Here is a 16,709-nt window from a genome sequence, read left to right on the forward strand (position 1 = left end):
TATCTGAGGGTACAGAAATGTTTTAGAAGTATACAACAGTGGTGGTTACAAAACACTCTGAATGTTCTAAATATTGCTCAGTTCACTTTAAAATCATCTTATATTACACGAATTTCAACTCAAAAAATAATGGACTAGGAGTTAGGGATAAGTGGAAACCTATAAAAAAAGGAAAGAGTAAGTACAACCATCACAATAAATGGATTAAACAAACAACCCAAACGTGGGGTAGAAGAAAAGTAGAAGAGGTCGGTAAAAGTTAATGGCATTCTTGTACCAGACATGCTTGAATGACATTTCCTGAGTTAACATGGAAATACTGGCCCTAAAATTCCAGGGAAATTTTATTGTTTCCTGCACACTATCTCCTTCCCATTTCTAGCTTCTCACTGATTTCCCATCACCGCATATACAAAACAGGCCACCGAAAGAGGGATGTGATGTTATAGGGAAAATAAAGAAAATTAAATCACATGTGAAAATGAAGACTTAATCAATATAAAAGTGTACTTCAAAATGTTCATAGAGAATTTGTTACTTTTGAATTTCATTTTCCATAGAAATTTTTTTAAAAAATTTTATTTTATTTATTTGAAAGGCAGAGTTTCAGAGAGAGAGAGACAGATTTTTCATCTGTTGATTCTGTTCATTCATTGGGCACAATGACCATGGCTGGGCCAGACTGAAGCCAGGAGCCAGGAGCTTCTTCCAGGTCTCCCACATGGATGTAGGGGCCGCTGCTTTCCCAGGCACATTAGCACAGAGCTGGATCAGAAGTGGAGCAGCTGGGACTTGAACTGGTATCCATAGGGGAAGCCACCATTGCAGAAGCTTTACCTGCTATGCCACAATGCCAGCCCTTTTCCTTGGAAATTCTGAAGCATTCTTGTACTTAATGCTGTAAGCAGGGCTGAAAGTAACACATTCAAATAAACTGCTGATCTATAACTGGACTGGAATAAGAGCCAAGGATGCCTGTTTCAAGATTTGTTTGGCTTTGCCACTTAACGTTTCTGGGTTTTAGGATTGGGGATTGAATGTACATTTTTATACATACTCAGCACACAGATTCTGATTATCTTTGCTAAACTCTCTAGAATTGAGTTTCTTCATCTATAAAGGGAAAATTTCCTAAAATTCCTTAGAATTGTCCACATGATGACAAAAGATAAGGTCCAAATATTCTATTATTCTAACATTATTGCCCTACACCTCTTGATTTATAATTCAACTAAGAAAAATATATTACATGAACCTCATTGCTTCTCTCCTTTCTAAAGAATTCTGCTATTGCAATCTTTTTAAGCTTGAGATTTTACTTCCAAACAGATGTGTTCAACAAAGTTCGAATTCCCTTTCTCTATTACTATTAGATTTCTGAATCATTACTGTTACCTCATTCCCACAATCATATTATGGCTTTAATTTCATCACCACTATCTGCAAGTATTGTGCCTAGAATGACGCTAGGGTCACAGCTGGCTCCTGTTGTTGGTCAAATCTAGAGACCCTATAGTGACAGAATTTGTGGTCTGTATGAAGTAGTAATTTCCAACTCTATAAGTTCTCCCACATTCCTAAACTTGTCCACCTCTTCTAACCACCCTGCTTCCAGCTTTCATTTATGTGTAGTGATTGATGACAGATGGAAATATGTTGCTTGTAGATGGTGAGGAGGCAGGAAAAAAAAGAGTTGAAGCATGATTAGTATATCTTTCCTGAAGATGTGGGGAAAAAGTACATCACCAAAGTATAACACTTCTCATCCAAACATGGTTCTGTTCCTTATTTTTAGGGTTACTTTATTATTTTTAATTGGCACTTAATTATAATTATCAGGTACAGTGTGACAACTTGATATATATGTATGTTAGAAGCAAGTGTGGGTAATTAGCACCTTCCTTTATCCTTTATCATTTTTTCTTGCTGGCTGCCTCCAAAGTTCGTTCTTCTAGTAGTTACTTTATTTCCAATCAAGTGAAAAATTCTTTTAGGAACCCATATTTTCCCCTTAAATAATCATGATTCAACTGATTTGGATACTTACTTTGTTTACTTGATTTTGTAGGGATTGTCAGTTCTTTCGTTTCTTTCATTGATATTTTTTTCCCAGCTATCTCGTTATAGATGGCTGATAGATATTCTTCAGGAAGGTCTTTACTGTCATTGATACCTCTATTCATCTTAATATACTGTTCCTTTGTCATTTTATTTTTAACCTAAACATGAAAAAACGTTACAATTCCTAAAAATTGACATTTAAATTCCACTGACATTTTTAAGAATTTGAATATTATCTAAGAAACTTGATATTCTAAATAAGTGGAAAATAATTAGCAAAACATACATAAAATAATAAAAGGAAGTCACAGAAAGTAAATATATGTACAGAAGACCCATTTTGGTACGTAAATACCAAACTCGCCTTGTTCTGATGTGCACATGAGTAATTTGCAACAAGGAAGGAGACTCAATAATGAAGTTAAATCTGTTTTTGTCCACAGTTTAAGAGCTCAAGTAGTCTCTTTAAAAATGGATATGACAAATTTCTCTTTTCTCTTTATTTTTTTTAAAGGTAGAGTTATAGAGAGAGAGAGAACAGAGACAGAGAAGTATTCTATCTGCTGGCTCACTCCCCAAATGGCTACAACACATGGGGCTGGGCCAGGCTGAAGCCAGGAGCCAGGAGCCTCTCCTGGGTCTTACACATTGGAGCAGGGGCCCAAGCACCTGGGCCACCTTCCAACCCCCTCCCAGGTGTGTCAGCAGGGAGCTGGATACGAAGCAGAGCAGCCAGTGACCATATGGGATGCTGGCACTGCAAGCAGTGGCTTAATCCACTATGGAACAATGCTGGTCTGGATATGACAATTACTACAAACATAAAAATAAAGCTCAAATCTTAGTTCAGTGTTATATTGAAATAAAGCTGATTTTATTGAACACAAGATATAAGAATAATGTGCTTTATTTACTAATCTGTGTAGTTCTGAAAAGATGCAAAAGGACTTTTCAGCATTTCTTCAAAATTAGTACAATTTACAAATGTATAGAATATGACACAACTGCTGATGTCAATTATTTATAGAACCAAGTATGCTTAAAAGCATAACCTTCTAAAGACAAAGGCATGTACTACAAAGATATCTAAATAGATCATTATCTGTGGGCTGCCTTCCAAAACCATGGAAAAGGTAATTATGCTGGATAATATAAACTCTGAAGGTGAGCTGCTTTGAGTATGTCAACAATATGCCAAAGGCAAATCTTAAATAATTTTCTTTAAAAAAAGAAAATCAGGTCAAGCTGTGGTAAATACATACAACAGTAAAAACATCATATCCAATTATCCCACTTTACGTGTAGTATATACTTTCCATATTAATACTGTCTTAAACAGTTTAATGCACAGAAGTTTCCACGTTGCAGTTTAATAACAAACTTCAAACAAATTTAATAATCTCAGATTAGTATAGATTTATCTTGTACCCTAAAAATAAAATCACTAGATGCTATTCTCAGAAGTACCAAGAAATTCTTGCAACTATATATAAAAATAATTTTACCCAAGAATATCAGAATTTTTAGAAACTAAGCAAAACATTTAAATTTCAAAAATAACTTTTAGTTCATATCAAAAATCAAGAGTTATTTAATATTTAACAAGGAGTTAATTTTTGAAGCAAACAAAATTTGAACATTTCTTAGAGATCTAATATTTTTAAATTTTTTGTTAGTTTTTTAGGTGTCAAGCTATTGTGGTTATGTTTAAACAGAGTATTTCTATTTTAGAAATACATACTGATGGGGCTGGCGCTGTGGCCTACCAGATAGAGCTGCTGCCTGTGGTGCCAGCATCCCATATGGGCGCCAGTTCAAGTCCGGGCTGCTCCACTTCTGATCCAGCTCTCTGCTATGGCCTAGAAAGGCAGTGGAAGATGGCCCAAGTCCTTGGGCCTCTGCACCCATGTGGGAGACCCAGAAGAGGCTCCTGGCTCCAGACTGGCACAACACCGGCTGTTGTAGTCATTTGGGGAGTGAACCAGTGGATAGAAGACCTTTCTCTTTCTGCCTCTGCCTCTCTGTAACTCTGCCTTTCAAACAAATAAATAATTCTTTAAAAATAAAATACACACTGACATAAATACAGATGAAATAATATGTAATCTGGGATATGTTTCAAAATTATCTGAGGCAGATAAAGTATGCAGTTAGAACAAAACTGGCCACAAGGTGGTAACTGTGGAAGCTGGGTGTTGGCACATGAGGGTTCACCTGTTGAGTTTTCATCTCTCTACTGTTTGACACATTAAACGAGAGATGGCTTATGTGTGGTGTTTTCCACATTGTGACACGCACAGATGTTAAGGTCTATAAACTTTGTTTAGATTAAAATATATCTTAATCTTTATACAGCTGTCAATCATGAGACTGACAAATATGAATCTATCTCAAAAAGCTCATGGGAAAAAGGAATTAAAAAAGCTTTGGGGGCTGGCATTGTGGCTTAGTGCATTAAGTTGCCACCTGCAGCACCAGCATCACAAATAGGAGCTGGTTTGAGACTAAGATGCTCCACTTCTGATCCAGCTGCCTGTTACTGCACCTTGGAAAGCAGCGGAAGACATCCCAAGTGCTTGGACCCCTGAACCCATGTGGTAGACCATGTGGCTTCAGTCTGGTCCATCCCTAGCCCTTGCTGCCACTGGGAAGTGAACAGGTGGATGGAGGATCTCTCGTCCCCTCTGTCTTTCCCTGTAACTCTACTTTTCAAATTAAAAAAATAAGAATACTAAAAATTAAAAAAGCTTTGAAATATTTCCCATGAATTTTCTGAAGACTTCATGTATATATTATACATACACCTAAAAGTCTAAATAGAATTACCACCCGATACTGTTTTTGTAAAATATACATCACAAGTTAAATATACCACTTTAATAAATTGCTCAATTAAATGAGATTAAAATTTCAACTACTACTTCTTGAATTCAAAAGAATATATTTGATTTCTAGTACTAATTGTCAAACTGACATAGAAGAAAGTATACCTGTGGACTGTGAAGGTCTGTGGTCAACATGATAATTGAGTAAGCCAAAACATAAGCAGTATCCGCACTAGCAAAAAGAGTTTGCCTGGAAAAATAAGCGTATCATGTTATAAACTTTTGTCTTATAGTTTCATTTAAATAAGTGATCTCAAGTTCCATAGAACTTTAAATTTTCTCTTTCAGAAATTTATAATATATCTCATTTTTAAAAATTTTTTTACAGATTTGCCCTATTACTTTCACAAGTAGATAATCTAAATTCTCTGGAGACAGGGGATTACTTTATATTATCTCTGAATCCCTGGATACTCCTTAGTGCAGTGTCATAGACAGAGCTGACAATCAAGAAGCACCTGAATCTTACTCACCCTTGGTTGCATTCTAGGTATCGTGCAGCAAATTTTTCCATTAACCGATCAATTTTCTGAGCTTCCCCTGGAAGACGAAATCCTTCTAGAAACATGCGAAGAGCAGAAACAAAGTCTTTTCCAGAGAAGTCATGTTGGTCTACATATGCATACATGACTTCTTTGTTAAATTTATCATTATCTCCCAGGAATTCACCCACTTGAGTCTAAAGCAAAAGCAAATGACAGAAACTCGTATTCTGATGGTACATCATTTATCAAACAGCCACTTAAAAAGAGAAAAACCCCTAAGATCCACAGGTTTTTAACTACAGATTAACAATTTCAAACATGAAGCTGAAGGTTGATTTAGTATACTAAATGTGTTTAGAAAACAAAAATCAAGATTTGTAGAATTTAGAAAATCTGAAAACGAGCTTTATATTATACAGATATATATTTTAAACCTATGTTATTCTTTAGATTTTATCTTTACTTACTTAGGAAAACATGTTCTGGGGGCCATAGTACATAACTTAAGGAATTTTACAGTAAAGGTTAGGAAGAAATAAAATGGTATTCTTACAGAATCTAATCTTTCCTCTTGATGTAAGAATTGGGCAATATCTTCAGGAGTGGTCCCAAGCATCCCTTGTTCTTGGAGGTACTGTATTCCTCTCTTTGGTTTCTTATTAAATCTAGATTCAGAAAAGTTATAGGTTACAAAACAAACATACAAAACAAAGTAGCTTTTTTATACACTATTGAACTCAATGAAAAAGAAATCAAGAAAGAAACCCCATTCACAATAATCATTAAAAAATTAAATATTTAGGAATAAATGTAACTAAAGAAGTGAAAGTTCTCCACAATGTAAGTTGTAAAACATTGATGAAAGAAATCAGCAAGGGCACAAAAAATGGAAAGATACTCCTTGCTCATGAACTGGAAGAATCAAGATCATTAAAATGTCTATACTTCCTAAAACAATCTATGGATTAACTGCAATTTCTATCAAAATACCAATGACATTCTTTACAGTATTAGAAAAATCAATCTTAAAATTCATCTGGATTCACAAAAGACCCAGAATGGATGAAGTTAATAAAAATATGAAAATAGATGCCAGTGCTGTGGCATAGCAGGTAAAGCTGCCATCTGCAACACTGGCATCCCAAGTGGGTGCCAGCTTGAGACCCAGCTGCTCCACTTCTGATGCAGCTCCCTGCTAATGTGCCTGGGAAAGCAGCAGCAGATGGCCCACGTGCTTGGGTCCCTGAATCTATGTGGGAGACCCCAAAGTAGCTCCTGGCTCTTGGCTTTGATCTGGCCCAGCCCCAGCTGTTGCTGCCATCTGGGGAGTGAACCAGCAGATGAAAGATCTCTCTCTGCCTTCCCCTACTTTGTAATTCTGCCTTTCAAATAAAATAAATCTTAAAAGAAAAAAAAAACCCAACACACTAAAAAGTTATATTTCATGAAAAGATGATCTTGAGTTCTAAACCACAGCCAAACAGATTAAATAAAATCAAACAATTCACATCGAGGTAAACCTAATCACTGCTGTCTGAGGTTCATACTCTTAACAGAATAAACACAATATTTAAAAATTTTATTAGTAAAAATAAAACAAACATATGTATTCATGAGAAAATAATGCAGCAAAATGGTAAATGTTTGAGGAGATAAATGTGTTTATCCTAATTTGGTCATTGTATGCATGTATCAATATCACATGGTAGGTACGAACATGTGTAATTCTTACATGTCAGTTAAAAAAAGAAAATGCAAGGCAAGTGACTGAGTTTGTCAGAAAAAATATCCCAGAGAGGAAGAGGCATACTAATGAATCCACGAAACAGCATATTATAATAAATAGGTCTGCACTGTTGGAACAGTAAGTTGAGAAGAGAAGTAACAGGTTATGAAGCTTAAGAGTCAGTAGATTCAAATTACGGAAGAACTATATGCTATTACAAAAAGCACTGGCTTTAATTTCTAAAAGCAAAACAGGAGAAAGACAAGTAGATTTTTACTCAATAAACATTACTCAAGTGTGGGAAGACTAAAGAACGAATAAGACCAAAGAAAGATAATTAAAAGATTATACCAGTTAACACCAATAACGGTGATGACTGACAACCAAATACCAAGTATTTGTTTGCTCAGCGACCTGCAATATGCCTAACTGTTTATAGACACTAGACCATGGGCCCATGACAAGAAGGGCTGCTGTTTCATTCATCTAGTTTCCCAGGACTTTGCATATTATTATCTGGAACTGATGGGACCTAGTGAACAATTGTGAAACAAATTTTTTTTTTTATAGTGACACTGAAAAAATGACATTTGAACATTCATTCACTAAAAGGCACTACTTTAGTATCAGGAAGAAATGCTACAAAAGAGAAACAGCAAACCAAGTAAACATAAGGGGATATTTTTAACAGTTCAACTAGATTTATGGAGAAAGGCCAGTAACCTTTTTACTCCTTATTGCATCTCTTTGAAAAAGACATAGGCAATAAAAGGAAGAAAGGCAACATGGTGGCATTCACACAGAAAACAGTTTAGGAGTAGGCTGAAATTATACAGCTTAGTGAGAAAACAATTTTACAAAATCAGGGTGTAGTACAGTAGCCAGGTTGGAAAGGGAGTTCATCACCTTAACATAAAAATAAATCAATTAATAAGAGTTTATCAACAACAAGAATAGCACATTTATAACACAATTGGAGAAAATATTAAACTGTAAAGGATCAATGTTATTAGAAGTCTCAGATGTTAAATTTTTTTTATTAGAAAAGCAGAGTTACAGAGAGGCAGAGGCAGAGACAGAGAGATCTTCCATCTGCTGGTTCACTCTCCAATGGTCTCAAAGGCCGGAGCTGGGCCAATCCACAGCCAAGAGCCAGGAGCTTCTTCCAGGTCTCCCAAGTACTTGGGCCATCTTCCACTACTCTCCCAGGCCATAGCAGGCAGCTGGATTGGATGTGGAACAGCCAGGTCTTCAACTGGCACCCATATGGGATGCTGGCACTGCAGGTGGCGGCCTTACCTACTATGCCACAGCGCCGCCTCTAAATTTTTTGAGATGACATCTAATTTGGAAATTTAAGATGCGATTTCATAACTGAGCTCAATGAACAATGCAAAACTGTAGAGATAATGTTCAATAGCACATAATATTTGATTATGGCACAAAATTAATCTATATGACAACACTGGTTGAGCACTGAAAGAGACTGGGCTAGACTGCAATGAACAAGGGGAGTTGAATACTGAGCCATTAGAATTCCTGGATACAAGAAAACTAAACTATGCCACCTTACCCCTGCTGCCTGCTACTTACTGAAACATGTTTTAAGTAGGGTGCAAAAAAAATTCTCAGAAGATACAGTAAAATCCAGAGCAGGGATGGCACAGACCTGGCAGAAGAATATTCAGTAACATTTCTCTTTACAATGATACTTACAGATCTATCCCTTGTTCTATTATTTCTTTTTGTTGCTTTAGGACCTCAAATTGTTCTGGATTATCAGTGCCAGACATCTGTGTACTGTAGCTGCCTATTCCTGATGATGATGTTGACTCCAGGGAATTTAAACTTCCATATCTGTTTATTGTCTCAGGGTGCTTTATTTCACTCATCTCTTGCTCTGAGGGTTTTTCCTGGCCTGTAAGAAAAATCAACACAGTACATTATAGCAGTACCCTCTTATCCACAGGGAATACCTTCCAAGATCTTTAGTGAATATCTGAAACAAGAGATGTTATCAAATACTATTTACATATATTATGTTTTTTAATACGTATACATACCTATGATACAGTTCATTTATAAATTAGACACCTTAAGAGATTAGTAACAATAACAAAATAGGACAACTGTAATAATATGCTATGTAAATAGTCTTTCCGTCTCTCTCTCCCAGAAAATCTTATTGTGCTACAGAGCTTAGTAACTTTCCAATAAAAGTATTTTTTTTCCCTACTGAGAATTTTCACTCTTTCACTTAAAGAAAGCATTTTATAGCCCCTCTTTGGTATACCTGAATTGCCATCATTCAGTAAAATAAGTTATCTGACCACAAGCACTACAATAGCACAACAGTGGATCTGATAAATAAGACAGCTTCTAATTGACAATCAGGCAGGTAGTACATACAGCATGGATACACTGGCCAAAAGGATGATTCATATCCTGGGCAGGATGAAATAGAATGGTGTGAGATTTCATCATGCTATTTACAGTGGTGCCCAATTAAAAACTTATGGACTGCTTATTTCTGAAAATTTTTATGCAATATTTTCAGACTTTAGTTGGCCATGACTAACTAAGGCCATGGAAAGCAAAGCTGCAGATGAGGAAAGACTACTACATTCTAAGAAAAAACAATGCAAAAGGGAAAATAAATGATCAAATAGGGCTAAGTATATTTCAGTGTTGCTTAGCTATGTATTTAAAATAAACATTAGGTGCCATAATAAATAATATGCTTTGATACTAAGACTCACTGTAATTTCTACATGTATATCATTGGGAAGATTTTTGCAGTTGCAGTGCTTCCTATCAACTGCACTGGATTTTAGCTCTTAGCTCATGCCTCATGAATTAGTTTGTCCCCATCAGGCTTTTGGCCAAGATAACACTAGTATAGCCCTGAACCTTTGGGTTTTTCTCTTAGGGTAAATAAACATTGGAGGAAACAAACTTCCTAAAACATGCTGGCTTTTATGTAATTATCTTAATAACTATTATGAAGTTGCATAAATATAATTCACTTTATATAATATTCAAAATATTTCTAGGACAACTAAGTTGGAAAATTCACAGTTTTAAAGCTAGCTATTTAACTCACGGAGAATGCTCCTTCATCAGTTAATGAATAAACATGTCAACACTTGTTCAACAACATCTGACAACTATTCTCCAAAGAATCATTAACTTTAAATGATAAATTATAAGCTCAAAATATAGCCTTACCAAGAGTTGTTTGAGAGTTGGGATTCACATACTGATCCTTACTCCATTCAACCATACACTTCAGAATTGACACTAAGCACTCTAATCCTTTTTTCCGCAGGCTCAATTCCTACAAAATAATTCATAAACAAAATAAAAATAAAAACATCTTCTAAGGAAAACACATACCTTATCCTTGGCCAAGTTTAAATTTGAAAATGCTTTTTAAAGTTCTTACCTGAACATTACTCATACCAAGTTCTTGACTGCCCCTTCCTTGAGCAATTTTTGATAGGTCGTTTACTAATCTTTCAAATATATTTGCTGCGTTTAAGTCACAGTCATAATTTACATAAATATCCACTACACTCTGAGCATCTGCAAGAATATATTAATTTTTAAAAATGCATCTAAAACCGAAGTATATCTAGCCTTTAATTATATAATAAAAGAAATATATAGAACGATAATTTTAAATACCTGCACAAATCCTTGTCAGTGTCTGAATAACCATCCATTTATGATCAAATGAGCTAGTAGAAGTTTCCAAAATATATAGAAAAATTTCTTTAAAGAACACCTGTGAGTAGGAGAAAACTTCTGTTTAAAACATTGTTTGAATACAGATTTATCACTTCACTAAAGATCTCAAAGTTTTAGAAAAGAAAGATTAGGACCCAAGTTCCTCTGGAGTTTAACTCCACTTGAGTTCTATCGCTGAAATTTCAATACTAAAAATAACTTCACTAAGTGACTTTCACTTGCCTTCCTAATCCCAGCACTGCACTTCACATTGTTTTGATTTGCTATCACACAGCTGCTCAAAAATATGCCAAGATACAGAGTTCTACAGGATGGTAATTTCTTGAAAATAATTACAAAAAATAAATCTTTGCTTCATTTTTCACCCCCTCAAAGAGCAAAATTTATAGTTTGCTCATGAATTATATTTTTCTGACATACTTACATTGGGCAGGCCTAATTGCTCCTAAATTTAAATGTAACTGATACTGTAACCAAGATAATAAAACTATCTAATTCTTACATGCTGTTTATGTTTTCATAAACACTCATGAAAGTGAAAAATACCTACTATCTGAAGGCTACAAACAGTTGCTCACTATTTTTGAAATCAGGTACAAAGGAGTTAATCAACCTAATGAAATATACTTCAATTTAATCAGTTAAGAATTTTCAGATTCAAATTTATTTTGGACATGTGACTATGACTTAAGAGATAACTAAAAAGAAAAACAATGTACTAGTATTTACGGGACATATATATATAATGTAGACAGAAATAATCCAAGTTATAACATGACTTATTCTTCCCCCAAACTATGTTATGTATGCCTGTAAAGTGCTTCACCACCACCACCACCACCACCACCACCACCACCACCACCACCACAAAGTGCCACTATTCTCTTGCATAACCTAAATCCTATGGTCTGAAAGCTCTGTAAGGATAGAGACCAAGTCTTTCTGGCTAAGCACTGTGTCCACACTGCATGACAAGATAGTTGTTCAGTAGATGTTTATGGTTATATGTCTACAGTTACAAAACATTGCTCCAAGGCACCTCAGAGTGCTATAGCAAATTCACAGGAGTGCCATGAGGAGTTTTGAGATAAAATTCAGAAGGAAATATATCTGTTGGATATCTCATGCAGTTGTTCAGTTTTAATTAGATCACTACAGTCCTTTCAATGACATCATTATTTTTGCAAACCTGGGTTTTGGTAATTGCTTCCATAAAAATTACTGTATGAAAATCAATGAAGAATAGGAATGCAGATGGTCTGATTCCAAAGGGCAGTGTCCAAAAGGCACACATATTCCAGTAGTAATTGTGGCTAAAAATGAAATGAAAATAATTTTTCTTTGAATTTATGCATACTTTTTAAATTAAATGGATACTAGGCTAAGAGATGTATTTATTAAGTTTTTGTTTATAACGTTAATATATCCAACTGTTGGGATTTTTTTTTGTTTTTGTTTTTGAGGCAGAGATACTGAGGGTGCGCTCCCATCTGCTGGTTCACTTTCTAAATGTTATAGATAGCTGGGAAAGCAACCCAGGTCTCTCCCATGGGAGGCAGGAAAGCAGGTACTTGAGCCATCATAGCTGCCACCCAGGGTCTGCATTAGCAGGAAGCTGCTTTAGAACCTGGAGCTGGGAACTGAACCCAGGTACACTGATGCACAGTACAGGTATCCTAACCAGGCTACATGCCTGCTCCCTGTTAGGCTCCTGACCTAAGCTTACCATGAAAAAACTGGAGGCTCTGCTGGTGCAGTGAAATCAAGAAACTTTGGGACTCTGATTGATTTATGGAATAAATAAAAAAAATAAGCCTTACTATTATAATAAACCTATCAACAGAGTCTCTAAAAGGAAAAAAAAAAACAACCTTTTAATGACTTATTAAGTAACCATCTTGGACAAATACACAGACTAATAGCTCTACCATGTCGCCTCTTAAAAGTTGTATATAAACAATATTTTCCTACAACAGATATGTTGTTTAATGCCCCTGGAAAAATCACATTGTAGAAACTCTTAAGTGACTACTGTCAAAACATGAATCTTCACATAAGAACAATCTCAATTTTTATTTGCACATTTAGGTTTTCATATGTTGGGCTTTCTCCAAACGGAACACAATTCATCTTGAATTTGAATATGTTTAATATTTTCAAAAGCACATCTACATTTATTTCATTAAACAATTCCTAAAGAAGTAGACTTAGTATCCAAAAATGTTCTTGGATGAAGTCGTCCAAAATTCTCTAACATTAATTTAAATGGCTCATCATCAAATGAGCCAGTGTGTTATAGAAGCAACAGATCTACCAAGCATTTTCTAAAAAGTCTCTTATTTATAGTTCTTTAAGTCTCTTATTACAGAAGATAACAGCTGTTCCTAGTGTATTATTTTAATAGACATATGTCAAACTTCTGAAACTTAACATACTGCCACCAGAAATTGTTTCCTGCCCAAAGAGATGATCCAAATTTAAAAATTTTTCATTTAAAAGTCTAAGTCCTTATTCTTTTTCATTCCCTTAGCCAAATTCCAAATGAATTGATAGATATTACAGAACATTAATAAAGGACAAAATGACTATTTTAGGCATCTCAAAATATGATGAAAATAATGAAGTATTATACTCTTTATGTTGGACTAATAAATTATTAGTCTTAAGTTAGCATTAAATGTAAAATTAACAAAAATTAAGAATAATCTGCATGTAAAATATAAATGTAAAAACAACATGAAGATGTATATTTCTAAAATATACAATGTCCCAAAATATTAAAAAAAATGGTAAGTTGGAAAAAGTATCCATTAAATCAGTAAAACATTAAGAACTATTTTTAAATACTGAATTACTTCAAGATGATAACCAAAGATTAGGAATTGGTACGCCTGTGCAATGCATGCAGACATGGTTGGAAGATCTAAAGATTCTGAATATACTGTATTACCACATGACTTAATTTCCAAGGGTATTGGGACAAACTAAGAATACTTAAGAAACAGTAAGAATAAAAATTATAAAAAATACAAGACAAAAGCACAAAGCAGAAGTCATTTTTTTTTCAAACGTTCTACATAACTCCCAAAATAAAGTATCTCTCAATCACCTCTTTTAAAACGTTTAATACTTAAATGGCTTAAAGCCATGTAGGCACAGTATATATTTGGAGCTTTTAGGATAGAACAATTCCATTATTATGTAACATATTTATAATGATACAACTATTATGATGTAGAGAGCTAGAACAATTCATTCAACTAATGTGAAATTTTTTAAAGCAGGGGCTGCATCTTATTTCATTTCACATTGTTAAGTACTTACCCAGTGTCTAGTACTTTATAGCCACATTTTAGTTTAATGGGAAATGAAAGAAAAGATATTTACCAACGTATAAATATTTCACACTTTGAGAAACTTTCCAGTGTGTTAATTACCTGATTTAAACAAACGATATATCCAACAGTAATCTTATACTTCAATGCCTGAATGCAGGACATACCTCAATTTGCATCTTCAGATGCGTCTTAAAGTTTGACAACAAAGTAAGAAATATGGAAAGGGAAAGTTCAAAAACTTCTGGAACAGATGAGACTCCATTCTTTGAGAGTGCAACACACAGATACTGCTTAATAGCATTAATAAACATCTCATTTGTCCTGAAAACAGGTCCTGCATTCTGCAGGATGGATAGAAGTAACTGCAATGAAAGAATCTTGGATCGTAACTCATGAGACCTAAAACATAAAAAAGAAGGCATAGTATGTGGACAAATCTAGCATTTTTGTCATAACAAATTATTCCAAAGATATTTACTAATACCATATAATTTCACAAGCTTTCTGAATGAAGAGGAACAGAATACAGCACAGAAAGAAAACACTGGGTTGGTGCTATGGCACAGTGGACTAAGACACTGTCTGCAACACCAGCATCCCATATGGAGCCCAGTTCAAGTCCTGGCTGCTCCACTTCTGATCCAGCTCCCTGCTAATTGACTGGGAAAAGCAGCAGAGGATGGCCCAAGTGCTCAGGCCCTTGCATGCATGTGGGAATCCTGGATGAAGCTCCTGAATCCTGGCTTCGGCCTGGCCTAGCCCCAGCCGTTTCTGCCATTTGGGGAGTGAACCAGCAGATAGACAGAAGATCTCTCTGTCTTGGTCTCACTGTAACTCTTTCAAATAAATAAATAAAAATCTTTTAAAAAATTCATAAACAAGCTTAGCCATTAATAATCACTGCTTCCATTGATGATGCCTTGTGCCATATAATTTCATAAACTTTTTAAATGGGAAAAAAATTGACAAATATTTCATATCAACCTACTTCTCCATTGCAAAAGAAAAAATAATTTTAGGATTTATGTCTCATTCCTTTTTTTCACAACTATACTTCTTAGAAATCATAATAAACTTCTCAGATTAAGTATCATCTTTAGAATATAACAGCTTGAACATTTTTTCTTAGTTATGCTACTCAAAAATCACAAACACCAATAAAAGTTATGGTTGCTTTAACAAGTTACAGTACCACTGGGAGCTTACTTTTTCAATAAATATTTAAAGAGGTCCTCTCTTAAAGATTTATTTTATCTATTTATTTGAAAGTCAGAGTTATATATAGAGAGGGAGAGACAAAGAGAGATTTTTCCATCTGTTGGTTTATTCCCCAGATGGCCGCAACGGCTGGGCTGGGGCTGGGGCTGGGGTTGGGGTTGGGGCAGGTCAGAGCCAGGAGCCAGGAGCTCCTTCCAGGTCTCCCATATGGGTGGCAGGGGCCCAAACACTTGGGCCATCGTCGGCTGCTTTCCCTAGGCTATCAGCAGGGAGATAGATTATAAGTAGAGCAGCCAGAACATCAACTAGCACCCTGGCACTGCAGGCAGTGGCTTAACCTGCTATACAAAACATCAGCCCCAGGACTTTTTCTTTTTTTTTTAATTTTGACAGGAAGAGTGAACAGTGAGAGAGAGAGAGAGACAGAGAGAAAGGTCTTCCTTTGCCGTTGGTTCACCCTCCAATGGCCGCCGTGCTGCAGCCGGCGCATCGCGCTGATCCGATGGCAGGAGCCAGGTGCTTCTCCTGGTCTCCCATGGGGTGCAGGGCCCAAGCACTTGGGCCATCCTCCACTGCACTCCTGGGCCACAGCAGAGAGCTGGCCTGGAAGAGGGGCAACCGGGACAGAATCCGGCACCCCGACCGGGACTAGAACCCGTTGTGCTGGCGCCACAAGGCGGAGGATTAGCCTATTGAGTCACGGCGCCAGCTGACTTTTTCTCTTAATAGTCATTTATTCTAAATATTTTTGTACTGAAAAGCTGAAAAATAGATCTTAAAGTTCTGATTTATTTTTCTGATCTATATATTGTGCCATGCTTCTATCTAGCATTTTACATATTAAGATTTTTCCAAATACAATTTTTCTTTCATTGAAGGGTCTCTTAAGACCCACAGATCAAAGAGATGTATACTAGGCAAAATTTCAAAGAGAGACCATACTCAGTACGTGCACTACCAGTTAGTAACTTTTTAAAAAACTTATTTCAAATGTTATATTTAAATACATTTACCTGGTATAGGAAACTAAATTGCTCCTCATGTTCATCTTAAAACTTTTATGGTAATAAGTAAGTATCAAGTAATTCAAAGATCTATGTAAATCTAACAAGGAGTATTTAATTTCACATAAATAAACATCGTCTTCCAAATAAAATTCAAAATAAAATTGGAGCCAATAATATGGCTCATTATTAGATAGTCTTTTTTTTTTTTTAAAGATTTATTTATTTGAAAAACAAAGTTA

At 35.4% G+C, this 16,709-nt stretch overlaps 1 protein-coding gene across 5 annotated transcripts in view; it reads right to left on the reverse strand.

The window, feature by feature from the left end:
- The window catches only part of ARFGEF1 (ARF guanine nucleotide exchange factor 1), a 149,023-nt gene that overhangs the window by 55,430 nt on the left and 76,884 nt on the right, over positions 1-16,709 (reverse strand). For all 5 annotated transcript variants that reach the window (XR_011389118.2, XR_007919076.3, XR_016236505.1 and 2 more), the window contains 9 exons: positions 14,410-14,644; positions 10,845-10,944; positions 10,603-10,742; positions 10,386-10,494; positions 8,874-9,075; positions 5,985-6,096; positions 5,420-5,625; positions 5,052-5,136; positions 2,048-2,219 (listed from right to left, as the gene is read on the reverse strand). Coding sequence is in view for 2 of the 5 variants with exons in the window: in XM_070075109.2 (XP_069931210.1) it covers positions 2,048-2,219; positions 5,052-5,136; positions 5,420-5,625; positions 5,985-6,096; positions 8,874-9,075; positions 10,386-10,494; positions 10,603-10,742; positions 10,845-10,944; positions 14,410-14,644 (1,361 nt within the window). In the remaining 3 variants the exon portion in view is untranslated. The remainder of the gene's footprint in view (positions 1-2,047; positions 2,220-5,051; positions 5,137-5,419; positions 5,626-5,984; positions 6,097-8,873; positions 9,076-10,385; positions 10,495-10,602; positions 10,743-10,844; positions 10,945-14,409; positions 14,645-16,709) is intronic.

This window comes from Oryctolagus cuniculus, chromosome 6 (genome assembly GCF_051225735.1).
Source record: "Oryctolagus cuniculus isolate XC-2025 breed Fujian yellow rabbit chromosome 6, ASM5122573v1, whole genome shotgun sequence".
Taxonomy (NCBI): Eukaryota; Metazoa; Chordata; class Mammalia; order Lagomorpha; family Leporidae; genus Oryctolagus; species Oryctolagus cuniculus.